This window comes from Gavialis gangeticus, unplaced genomic scaffold (genome assembly GCF_001723915.1).
Source record: "Gavialis gangeticus isolate Ggan-Ray unplaced genomic scaffold, GavGan_comp1, whole genome shotgun sequence".
NCBI classification, from domain to species: domain Eukaryota; kingdom Metazoa; phylum Chordata; order Crocodylia; family Gavialidae; genus Gavialis; species Gavialis gangeticus.
In genome coordinates, this window is record NW_017729032.1 from 32,830,959 (window position 1) to 32,843,309 (window position 12,351).

The 12,351-nt window shown below is 42.2% G+C and overlaps 1 protein-coding gene across 2 annotated transcripts in view; it reads left to right on the top strand.

The window, feature by feature from the left end:
- The window catches only part of AASDHPPT (aminoadipate-semialdehyde dehydrogenase-phosphopantetheinyl transferase), an 82,738-nt gene that overhangs the window by 44,633 nt on the left and 25,754 nt on the right, over positions 1-12,351 (top strand). For both annotated transcript variants that reach the window (XM_019524645.1, XM_019524647.1), the window contains exons 3-4: positions 5,369-5,490; positions 6,072-6,233. In XM_019524645.1, coding sequence (XP_019380190.1) covers positions 5,369-5,490; positions 6,072-6,233 — 284 coding nt within the window. The remainder of the gene's footprint in view (positions 1-5,368; positions 5,491-6,071; positions 6,234-12,351) is intronic.

Here is a 12,351-nt window from a genome sequence, read left to right on the forward strand (position 1 = left end):
AATTTAAGATAGCCCTCCAATAATTAGATTCTATACCTCAAAAATTATAACAAATTTATACATTTTCACATATAAAATCTAATTATTGGGGGGTCGTCTTAATTCAGAGCTGTCTTAAATTTGAGTAAATACAATGTTAAACTGCCGTCTTACAATGTTAAATGGGAGAAGTTAAAATTGTAAAGACAGGCTTACAAATTTAGTAAATGTATAAGTACAATCTTTCAAAACTTTAGCAGAGAATTTGTAGGCACCTGCATATTTGGTCAGTAATCCAAACTTTTTTGAATGTGGGAAATAGCTTTATATTAATATGACCATACTAATCATGGTTTTGTTTTGAAAATTGTTCTCATGTTGTTAAGTTTTCTTAAATTATAGCTTTGTTTTTATAATCTGTTAATATCAGGGAAGGTAATAAAGGCAGTGATTCCAAAATAAATAAATAAATAAAAGTTGCGGATGGTCCTGCTTTGAAGAAATTGAACTAGATGACCTCCTGAGGTCCCTCCTGTGGTGGGCCAGTAGGGGGTGCTCCTGCATTGAGCCACCCACCTCACTGCACCTGACCACCTTCCAGGCTCCGACTGCCTGCCTGAGGGTGCCTCACGTTCAGCCAACCTCCTTCCTGGAGCACACCCACAAGCCTGGGGGTAACGCCACCACCATCCAGGGTCTGGATTGATCTTGGACCTGTGCCTCCTGGGAAACACAGGCCTAGTAGTCCTTAAGGGTACTTGACCTACTGCAAGAACTTGGGGTGCTTCCCTGAGTCTGAAGCAGAAATAGTGGTGTCCCTTATTTAGCTGAACCAAGGGGACCCCAAGGCATAATTTAGAACCTCTCCTAATAAGTCTCCCATGCTAGGTATAAAGGAGAACTTTATTGGTAACAACGAGTAGGTTTAGAATAGGGTACAGGGTAGAGAAATACCACAGAAATACCTTGGAGCAAACTGCAGCATGGTAGCCTTTGATCATGCATCTGACTTACTACAAGCTATATATCTAGTTAGATCTTAAGTAGCTTAGTCACAAGTATCATCCAGAAGCAGGTGGAGATTCCCTCTGGAGGCAAGCAGGTCATTCACCATGAGTTTCAAAGGAGAGCATGAGTTTCAGGTGGTCCAGCTTCTCTGAGAGTTCTCATCATGGCTGTTGCCTTGCCTTCTGGGCAGTCCTTAACTTATATAGACCTTATGACCTCATTTACCTGGTCAAATGAAGGCCAGCAATTGTTGGCTGCCAGCCAACCAATTTGAAATGCATCACTGGTTGCCAGGTAGACTGGCAGGGTCTCTAGCCCCTGCCCAGTCATGATGGCATTGCTTAGAACAATAGGGAGTTTAAGCCCCCACTCAGGTGTGTGAGGTCACTCACGCAGGCAGAGGAAACAGGTTTCCCCCTCCCTCAGGAATGTATCCAGTTCAGGCTACAATTCAGGGTTACCTGAAGCCCCGGGGTCTAGAGGTGTCTGCCCTCTGCTGTGACCATGGTAACCAAATTGTCAGATTAGGCATCCACCTGATGGCAGACGTTGGGGAGAAACAGAGATGGCATTCTACCATACCTCCAACCCTCATTTTCTATGATTCTGTGATATTTTTAAGAGGAATAATAGCTGTGTTTCATCTTGTTCTGATCTCAGTCCTTGTATGGGACTGAAAAATTTGACAGGAACAAACATGTAGTCAGGAGCCTGATCTAAAGTATGGAGCACTCTGGGCAGAAATCATCAGAGGGCTTAGGTTAAGTATAAGTGGTGAGACAAAGCAAGACGGGCATGAGGAGAGGGAGAACATGAAGAAAGTAGTAGTACCTGAGGTTTGCAGAGAAAACAGTTGACTGGCTTTGCAGTGGAAAGGGAAGTATGAAAACTTGAAGATGTAAATTAAAGAGTATTTCTTGTCATGATGTGGCGGTCATGGTCAAGGAAGCCGAAGCCCGCTTCAAAACACCATTCCCATAGTCGCCAGTTGGTCTCTGCGATGCATGATTCGTGCCGTCTGGCCCGTCCACTCACTGGAAGGATGGAAGAGAAGACCACCTGTGCGCCTGTCTCCCTCAGCACGCCCCCCAGAGCTCGGTAATCTTCCATCAGGCGATGGAATGAAGGAGGCACTAGAATAGTACAAGTAAAGCTGACCATGATGTCTCTGGAACACATACTAGTGTAGTCATCGGATTGTGAAGGGGATTGTAGAAGGTGAGTAGAGGGAAGGGCGGCTAATCAGGTTCTTTTCTTAAAAGAGTTTATCAACTCTATTTAAAATGAAAAAAAACATTTTTATTAAGGTAGCTCTCATCTACTTCAACCATCCACTAACATGTCCATTTTGTCTATATAATTATTGCACTCCAAATGTAACAGTGTTATAGTCTATTCTTGAACTTATTGGGTACCTTTCCATCTTACAAAATATTACCGTTATGTGAAACATTTTGCATTTGATACTCTGATTCTTTTCTGAAAGGGAGAGGGAAACTTTCTAAGAAATCTTACTGTGGTAGAGTATAGGGGATCTACTTTAGCCATATCAATTAATAACACTTACAGCGTTTAGATATCTTTGTAAGAAAAGTGCACTTTACAGTGGAGTTCAGTATTATTATCTCCATTTTGCCGATGGGAAATTGGGTAGATAGAAGGGAAATTATTTGTCCAATGTAATCTAGAGGTTAGTGACAGATAGAAATAAAACCCAGATTTTCTAAGACCTACTGTTAGGGTGTCTGCTTGCTAGGCCATGATGAGTGAAGAGATGCTGAAAAACACCCTAACGTTTCCAATTGTCACTACAAGTTTTAAAGTAAAAGCTGTATACAAGAAAACGCATCTTAACCTGTCAAAATATCTTCAAAATGCATGTTTTTTTCTGTATCTAGAATTGGATTATCCCTGCTCAAGAAAACAGCTTGTTTCTGCAAGGGCAATTTACTGAGTTATAAGATTTAACAGATAGATTGCATAGTTATGCAGATTAATGATCTATGCTTTGGGTGTGTAGTAAAGCACACAGAGATGTCCACAGCTTCCAGAATCACACTTGCAGTATCATAGAAGTGCCATTAATCAATATAGTATCTCTAGTATCTTCTGCTATTATTATAGTGGAGTTAAATGAAATCTGACTTTTTGAAATCTAGCATCCTATTTTTTATGACCTCATCCTTTCCTATCTCTAGATCTGGAATTCTGTCATATAATTGTGTTCTCCCAAGTTGCCCATCACCTTCACCTTCTCCATCAGTTCTTCCCTGTTGGTCAGGACAAGATCCAAGATGGATGACCCCTTAGTTGTATTGTCCACGTTCTGGAACAGAAAGGTGTCCTTAACACAAGTTAGGAACCAGCTCAACATTTATGTTTGGCTGCATTGTTCTTCCAGCAGATGTCAGGAAAATTGAAGTCTTCCATCAGTACTATTCTCTAGCTTTTGGATAGATTTGTCACCTGTTTGAAGAGTGCCTCATCAACCCCCTCTTCCTAATTTGGTAACGTATAATAAATCCCAATCATTATATCATTGCTGCATTTTTCATCCTTCATCATTACCCAGATGCATTCTCTTTGCTGTCGTCTTCCTCCTGAACTGGGGGACAAGTGTGTCTGTTTGACATACAAGCAAGACCTTTACCCTTTCTACCAACTATGTCCTTCCAGAACAGAGAGTAACCCTTGATATTGACATTCCAGTCATAAGACCTATCCCACCAGGTCTTGGTGATGCCAGTCAGATCAAAATTCTTTTTGTAGAATGCAGCTTCCAGCTTATCATGCTTATTCTCCATACTGCCATTTGTATGTATGCATCGGACTTATTGATCTACTTGCTTCCCTTTTGCACCATTTGTTGTAGTCCTGTATCTCTCTGGCCCTATCCCAAAGTTAAGTTGTTTCTTCAAGACCTTTTTCCTCTGGACTGTGTGCTCTGTTACTGGAAGGTTGTGACCACTGTCAAAACTGGATTTTGGGAACCCAGCCCTTATACTTTTGTTCTGGGTGAGCACAAACCTCAGAACATGCACAACACCTGCCAGTTGATAATAGGCGAGTTTATTGATACAGAATGATAACAAAAAGCAACAATACAAACAATCAAACAGTTCTACATCTACCAGTCCTAGGGCTGTCATCACAGTCAAAATACATCTGGTCAGGATGCAGGCTCCACTCTGAGGCTCTTTCTCTTAGGTGTCAGCAGTCTGGAGGTGGGATGCCAAGGCCCACAGCCTCCCTCCAGCAGGGTGCATGAGACAGGCTGCTGGTATGCCCTCAGTCCGTGGTGGCCTCAAGGAGCCTTCCCGGGGGATAGGGACCCCTCTCAAGGAAGAGGAGGAGGGACAAGACAAAGGGAAGGACCCTTTGTTAATCTCAAGTCTCTGCTTTTGTATTCTTCCTCCTTGATGATGCCTGATGACTCTTCATCCACAGCTATCTCTAGTTGGTTGTCTCTCTGTGGTCACATGTTCATGTAACCTTCTGGGCCTTTTCGTAATTTGGTCTGTTCTCCGCCAAACCAGGACTGCTGCCTCCCTCCCCTACCCCCTTGCCCCCCTTGCTGCTCTGGGGCCTTGTTGCTGGTGTCACTTATATTGTGTTATGGGACAGTATGGTACATACTTCTTTGGTTCCCTGGATGTGTGTCCTTGTTGTGTTAGACAACCTGTCTGCCTTGAGGGCTGTGTTCTCGTGTTATGGCATGCCCCCCTTAATTTTCAGGCTGTGTCCATCTGTTACCTCAAGTTACCATTCCAAGAAACAATGAATCAATCTCAGTCTGAATTTCTGAATAACCCCGAACAATTCTTAATACCCCTCCAGATGCCTCTGATATCCCATCCAAAAATGACTTGGGTGCTCATTTCAGGCTGAACTCAGATCCCTGGAGCTAAAATGAGATGCCTTAATCACTCTGCTGCAGTAGCACAGGAAGCTTGACTTCTCTAGACATATTCTTTCCACAAGTAATTGTGATCAGGGTGTCACTGATTAAATACAGTCATTTTGAAGGATACTGAAAAAGCTGCAGGATGTTATAGTATCCCTCAATATTCATCTTCTTATGATGGTACTTTAGCTGTGAGAGGACTTGTTTTATTCATTTGCTTTACACGTAGTATGTTATTTGTCATAGTAGACTTTTATCATCATCTCTATATTTTTAATATGTTGCATGTATATTTGATTGTATGAACAGTGGCATTTGCCATCTTATTTAGTTTTGAGATTTTAGAACAGGTTGAATTCAGAAATTCAGACTGAGATTGAGCCATTGCTTCTTGGAATGGTAACTTGAGGCAACTCATTCGTTTATAATTATTGCTTTACTAAAATACCTTTTTTAAATATCTTTTCTAATTTACAGGTAGTGGTTCAGTTCCAGATTTCTTTCGCATTATGAAGCGCCAGTTTACAGATGCTGAGTGGGGTGTAATTGAGTCCATGAACAATGAATGGATGCAGCTGGATATGTTTTATAGGCACTGGGTATTATATATATTTTGGTATTTCTTTTAAGAACACAAGGAATAACTATTAAATGTTTCTTTGATACCATGTTTTCTTAATGTCATGATGTAAACATTATGATTTGAATATCTGAGTGGCTATGTTTGGATCCATTCTTGCTGCCTTAGGGTGCCTTTAGGCATGCCAAAGGGTCACTATTTTACTTGGAATTCTAAGGAAGAATTGTATCTGGTGCTTTGACACTAAGATGGGACAAAAAGATTCCTAGTTCATCCAGGAAAGTCCAAAATCTGGCTCTTTATTTCTTAATTGTATGATGTTGTTTTATAATGAAGTATGCATTACAGCATCAGGTTATCTACTGTCCTTGCTAATTGAGGGGTGTGGGGTTGGGGGAAAGGGAGGAATGTGTGAAGAGATGGATTCTGCTGTTAGTAATTAGACTAATGTAAATGTAGACTAACCCTTATTTTTAACATCATAAAATTATTCATTTGAGCCAGTGTCTGATCAAAACATACAGTTATATTTAGTGCAACACATTTTCAGACATTAAAAGCAACACATATGAATTAAACTAATGTCATTCTATATTTTAGGCACTGAAAGAAAGCTTTATAAAGGCTATAGGCATTGGTCTAGGCTTTAATCTGCAAAGGATTGAGTTTAATGCATCCCCATTGAAGCTGGAAGTAGGAAAGGTATACAAGGAGACAAAAATGTTATTGGATGGGGATGAAGAAGAGGAGTGGACTTTTGAGGTAAGGACCCTTTCAAAAAATTGTAGTACAGCTATAAGCAATTTCCAACTAAATATTCTGGTTGTATTACAGATTTTAATTTTAACAGCAGCTTTTTGTAAAAATCCTAAACCACAATGCACTGCACTCGTCTTCCAGCATGTCAGTAGTTTCAACATAATCCAAGCTTTACACACATTGGCAAGGATCTTGGACAAGATTGTGATGTGTTTTATAGTAGAGTTCCTTCTAAAATGTGCCTACAAATATATAACTTAAAAATCCTGCAGTAATTTGATTTTCATTATTGTGCATCAGTATGTCTGTTATTCTTTAATTACTACCAGTAGCTTAATTTCATTTTTGTCTGGGGAATCTTTCTTCTTCCCTTTCCAGCTTCCTCTCCCCTCCCCACAACTGCCTCCCACTAGCAAACTGTTTCAGATAAGCAGATTGCTACATTTGGGGGAAAGATTTTTTTTCCAATTTCTTTTAGTTACCAGTTCAGTTGGCTATCAATCCAATTAACTGCCAGCATTAATTATAATTAAATTGAATGAATATTAAGTTTATTTCAGTTGCTTGTCCATAGCCTGAAATTAAGCACTGTTTTCCTGTTTAATCCCCCTTATTCTTTTTGTCTGTCTCTCCATTTCACCACTAAGCTTCTCTCTCTGCATTTTGTGCCCTGGTTCTTTATTTACAGTGTTAGGTCTGTAATCTCACATTCAATTAATATCACTTTATATCACACATCATTTACGGGAATCGGAACTTGTGGCAGAAGTTAGACCAACTAGATATTTGCAAATAAATATATAATTTTTTAAAGGTTTTGGATGCACACACGCTTCCTGAGGCATAAGAGAATGGAAAGATTGTAAAATTTCTCCTAGGTGGAAATGAAAATTCATATTTCACAGGAGAGCTGAAGGACTTCATTTTGTACAAATTAGGCTCAGATAAATGTTAGAACAGTCTGTGTATCTCAGTGTTGTCTGGTGTCAAGCAGGATGTTGAATTATGTTTCCTTCTGGTTATGATATTTTACAGGAGGATGATGTGTTGGATGCTCTCCTGAGTATCCCTGAAACATGGAAGTTATCAAATTTTAGCCATTTTTTAAATGAAAAGTTTATAAACTATCACCATTCAGAAAATTCCAAAATATGTAGAACACAGTGTCTTTTATTCAGCTGTGTGAATTACTGTGGCATATCAAACTTCCCTCTGTTGCCCATAGCTAGTGATCTCCAGAATTCATGCCAGAAGTTCACAGCATGGCAGCTTCTTTAATCTTAGAATTACCCCCATGCTGTCCCCAACTGCTGTTTGGCAGAGGCCCCACTGCTCACCACCCATGCCTGATGGCCAGGAGGCGAAAACCACAGCTGCAATTTCAGGCATGAGTGCCAAGTGATGGAGCCCGTCTGCCAATCAGCAGCAGGGGGTGTGCAGGGGAAACTCCAAGATTAAAGAAGCCACTGCGCCATGCCACACAACCCACTTCCAGCACGAATTTTGGAGATCCCTATTCATAGCATATTGAGTCAAATTCAAAATGTTGATTTATGTCTTCAAGGTTCTGAATGAAGTGAAAAGCTTTGGATATGTCTGAAGGTTTATGTTGTGGGCTTTGGTGGTCAAGTCCTTTTCCTACACGTGCTAGGCCTCTTCACCACAGGAAGACTTGAGTTGGACTGAGCGGACGTATCTCATCATTTCACAACTTCAGTGCAAAGTGAATTTTAGCATTGTCCTCAATAATAAAGCTCAGTCTAACTTATGTTAAAAGAATTCTTACATAAATTGAAAGAAGTAGAACCAACAAAGAGCTGCATGTTACTGATAGTAGTTGTGTTGTTCAGTGCATGAGTTGGCTAACCAGTGAAGTTCCATATCAGAATTGCTTTTCAGGATTTCAAAATTTGCTTTCATTTCCAGTTGAAACAAAGCCAAAATCATTTCAACATTTTTATAAAACAGAATTACATCTCAACATCCATTTTCAAATTGAAAATCTGACCTTTTTTCATTTGGGTTGGTCTCTATCTGTCTCTCAGAAACCTTTGAATCTTAGAAAACTTCATCAAAATGTATACATCCCCAGAAAATGTTTCAGCTTTAGTAGAAATGCTTTCAGTAAATATTTTTCAAGCAAATCAATTCAGTGTCCTTCATTAAATTACCTTGATGCTACTCCAACATGATTATAATGCCAAGAGTGGCCATGCTAGAATAAAATGTGCTTAGTTTTATTGTGAATCAGCACTTTTTGCTTAATACAAATCCTGTTGTAACATTTTATTTTTGTTTAGGGACCAGAAGCTGAATATGGCAAAATGAAATATCCCCTTAACATTTAAAGAACATTTTTATTTTATGAATAGTTCAACAGTTTTAAAATAGCATAGGCCTGGAACAGGCCTCCTGGGCCATTGAGTCTATTCCCCTGCATTTGCAAACAATTGTTTACCCAAAGATTCCAAAAAATCATTCACTGTACACTGTCATACATAACAGCTGCAAGGTACAAAGCCAGAAACAGAGAGTATCTTGTAACTAGCCACAGGTGAAAGAAGGGGAAGCAAACGCACTACCAATATCCTGTATTATATATGTTGTATACGTAATATACTGTAGTGGGGAAAGAAGGAATTGTTTGTTAAGGACAATGCCTAGTACTTCGGAGGAAGCTGAAAACTCCATGGTCTTTGCCAGTCTGACTTGGGGGAAAACAACCTGCCTGATCCCCATTGTGGCAGGGCACTAGGTGTGCCTGCTACTTTAAGGACCTGGAGCTGGCAGCCTCCAGGTGCCTAATGAGGGCAGCCGTTTTAGGCTCAGGGCTGTCTTATAAACAAGGCAGTTTGGCTGCTGGAGGTCAGGCAACAACATCGCGTGGCCTGAGGGCTGCCGAGTTTCATCTGGAGGTAAGGGAGGAGCTGTAGGGGATGGTAGGAGGCTCCTGGTCCTGGGTATGACCGAAAACTACACCCTGCCAAGAGTGGGTGGCCTGGTGGGGCTGAGACCCTGAGTAAAGGGGTCATTACGAGCAGTGTGGAGCCCCCAGTGTGAGGGGGGCAGCATGTGGAGCCCTGTGATGGGAGAGGGGGCTCAGCCAGAGAGAGAGAGCCGAGTCCTGACCCCAGTAAGTTCTCCAATGTGGGGAGGCAGAGTTTGGATCGAGTATAACACAAGTACACACTTCAGGAGGGATGTGGACAACATGGAGAGGTTCCAGAGGAGGGCCACTCGCATGATCAGGGGACAGCAGGGCAGGCCCTATGAGGAGAGGCTACGGGACCGAACCTGTTCAGCCTCCAAAAGAGAAGGCTGAGGGGGGATCTTGTGGCCTGTTATAAACTAGCCAGGGGAGATCAGCAGGCATCGGGGGAGTCACTGTTCCCCCAAGCACCGCCAGGAGTGACCAGGAATAACGGTCACAAGCTGGCAGAGGGTAGGTTTAGGTTAGATATCAGGAGGCGCTACTTCACAGTCAGGGCGGCTAGGGTCTGGAACCAACTTCCAAGAGAAGTGGTGCAGGCTCCTACCCTGGGGGTTTTTAAGAGGAGGTTAGATGAACACCTTGCTGGGGTCGTTTGACCCCAGTACTCTTTCCTGCCATGGCAGGGGGTCAGACTAGATGATCTGCTCAGGTCCCTTCCGACCCTAGAAACTATGAAACTATGAAGTAGTAGTACCATGACCTGCTGGGGGTGGGAGGGAGTGAGGGTCCCCTGTGAGACCCTGAGGCTCCAGTCATGGTGTGAGGTAACCCCAGCTCCCCATGTCTGTGGAGGAGGACCCAGAGAGGGGGACCCTGGGAAAAGAGTATGGGTCATACATCAGGGCCTGCCAGAGCTTCCCCTGACTGGCCTAGGCGGGGGCCAGGACCAGGAGGGTCAGAAGGGCAAGGAGGTCCACCGAGAGGGACGCGCAAGAGCCAGGGGCCTGGGATCCCGACTGGCCTGGAGGTGGGCCGGGGCTAGTGTGAGCCGAAGGTCCCAGTAAGGGGACCACACCTGAAGGGGAACCCCTGGCAGGAAAATATATGGCCTGGTATGACGGCGGCAGAGTCCGCTTGAAGGGAGGAACTCATTTGGGGGTCCTACAGCAGGATTTTGGGCCCCATCGTGGGGGACTGGCATGTATGAGAACATTGATGTCATGTGCGAGGCTTGGGCTACGGTGTAGAGGAGGAATGGAGCTGCAGATAGCGCCCCCTAGCAGCAGGGCAAAAAATGGGCAGCTTCCCGCTTAATTACATGTACTAATTAATCAATTAAGACCAAGGCGTGGCAGGTGAGAAGGCGGGCAGTTAGCCCAAGAACAGGTGGGCGGGCCATGTGGAGGTCAGCCCTGGTAGGCCCCCTTTTACACCCATTATGGCTATTATTTTGTCCCTCAGCAGAAAAGCCAGACCCTTTAGCTGAATGAGGCATTTTAGCACTGGGGGATACCTCTGTCAACACCTCTAGCCTTAGGTGTAGCAAATATCCAATGCTTCCAAGAAAGGTTTTAAAAAGCAGAGTCATCAGGGAGAGAGGGGGGTGTTCCTTGAAACCTTAGATGCCCAGATTTCTGCTTCTCACATCAAAAAGAAACCACTATACCTCAACATGGACGTAGTAAATGCTTGAATCAGTATATTATCTATATGCTGTTTATTGAGCTAAGAACATCAATCCATTAACTTTTTGAGTGTGATCTTTAAAACGGTTCTGGTTCTTTACCCCAGCTACTTTGCTTAAAAAATTACTTAAATACTTCATCATTGATAGTTATGTAAATCTAAATAGATAGTGAATCTTTGCTCATAATCAGTTTTTAGCCATTTCATCTTGTGCTTTTCTCTCTCTCCTAATGTTCACCCCTATGAAAGTATTTATAAAAGCTATTCCTGTCCACAATTAATAAATATTTGACAACTTAGGCCAAATTCTTCCACAAAGGAAGTCACTTTCTGAACTAATTATATTATTTACAAAACATTTTAACAATATAAGAAACACAAGCAAAAATGTTAGTCTCATAATAAATTATTGCATGGGGCTGGATATATGCCTAATAATTTTCTTGCCTCGATCCTCATTGTAAAAGTATTAAAATAAATTTTATCAAACTGGTTGGTGGAAAAGAGAACTATCTATACCAGCATTGCTAAAATACGTTTTGCTAGGATTCAGACTCAAATTGAAACTTGTTATTCCTGTTATAGTTTATACTATATAAACTTCCAATAAAGTTCTGGCACCATGTTCTTACCGGAAGTCAAACTTTGGGTTCACATACTATCTCAACCAGTGTCCCATAAGATCCTTTTAAGGGTGCTGAGGTATCGCTCAATATAACTGTTAGGTGTAGGGTCAGGTAATGTCAACTGATTAGTCAATTAACCATCTATTATTTGACCACATGAAAAGAGATGTCACCTTCATTGCCCTTATGCCACCATAAAAAAAATTCTGAACTTAGGAAGGCCAAAATACAACTGGATCTGCAGCTAGCAGTGGACATGAAGGGTGACAAAAAGGCTTTCTACAAGTATTTGAGCAACAAAAGGAGGATCAGGGAAATTGTGGTTCTCTTACTGGATGGAGGAGGCAAAAATGTAACAGATGATGCAGAAAATGCTAAAGCACCCAGTGCCTTTTTTTTTAACCCCAGTCTTCACAGGCATGGTCAGCTCCAAGACTCCTGGCCCTAACAGAACAGTTTGGGGAGGAGGTGAGCAGCCAACAGTGATGAAAGAACAGGTTGGGGACTATTTAGAAAATCTGAATATGTACAAGTCCATGGAGCCGGACGCAGTACACCTGAGGTTGCTGAGGGAGTTGGCTGATGTGAATGCAGAGCCACTGGCCATTATCTTTGAAAACTCATGGCAATCGGGATTGGTCCTGGACATTTGGAAAAGGGGAAATACAGTGCCCATCTTGAAGAAAGAGAAGGGGAATCCAGGGAACTACATACCAGGTAGCCGCGCTTCAGTTACAGCCCAGCCTCTGGCACAGATCTTTGAAAACTCCTGGCGCTCAGGTGTAGTGCCCAAAGACTGGAAGAAGGCCAATGTGGTGCCTATCTTCAAGAAAGGTCTTAGACAAGTTTATTAAAGAGGCCATCATTAATGGACTGG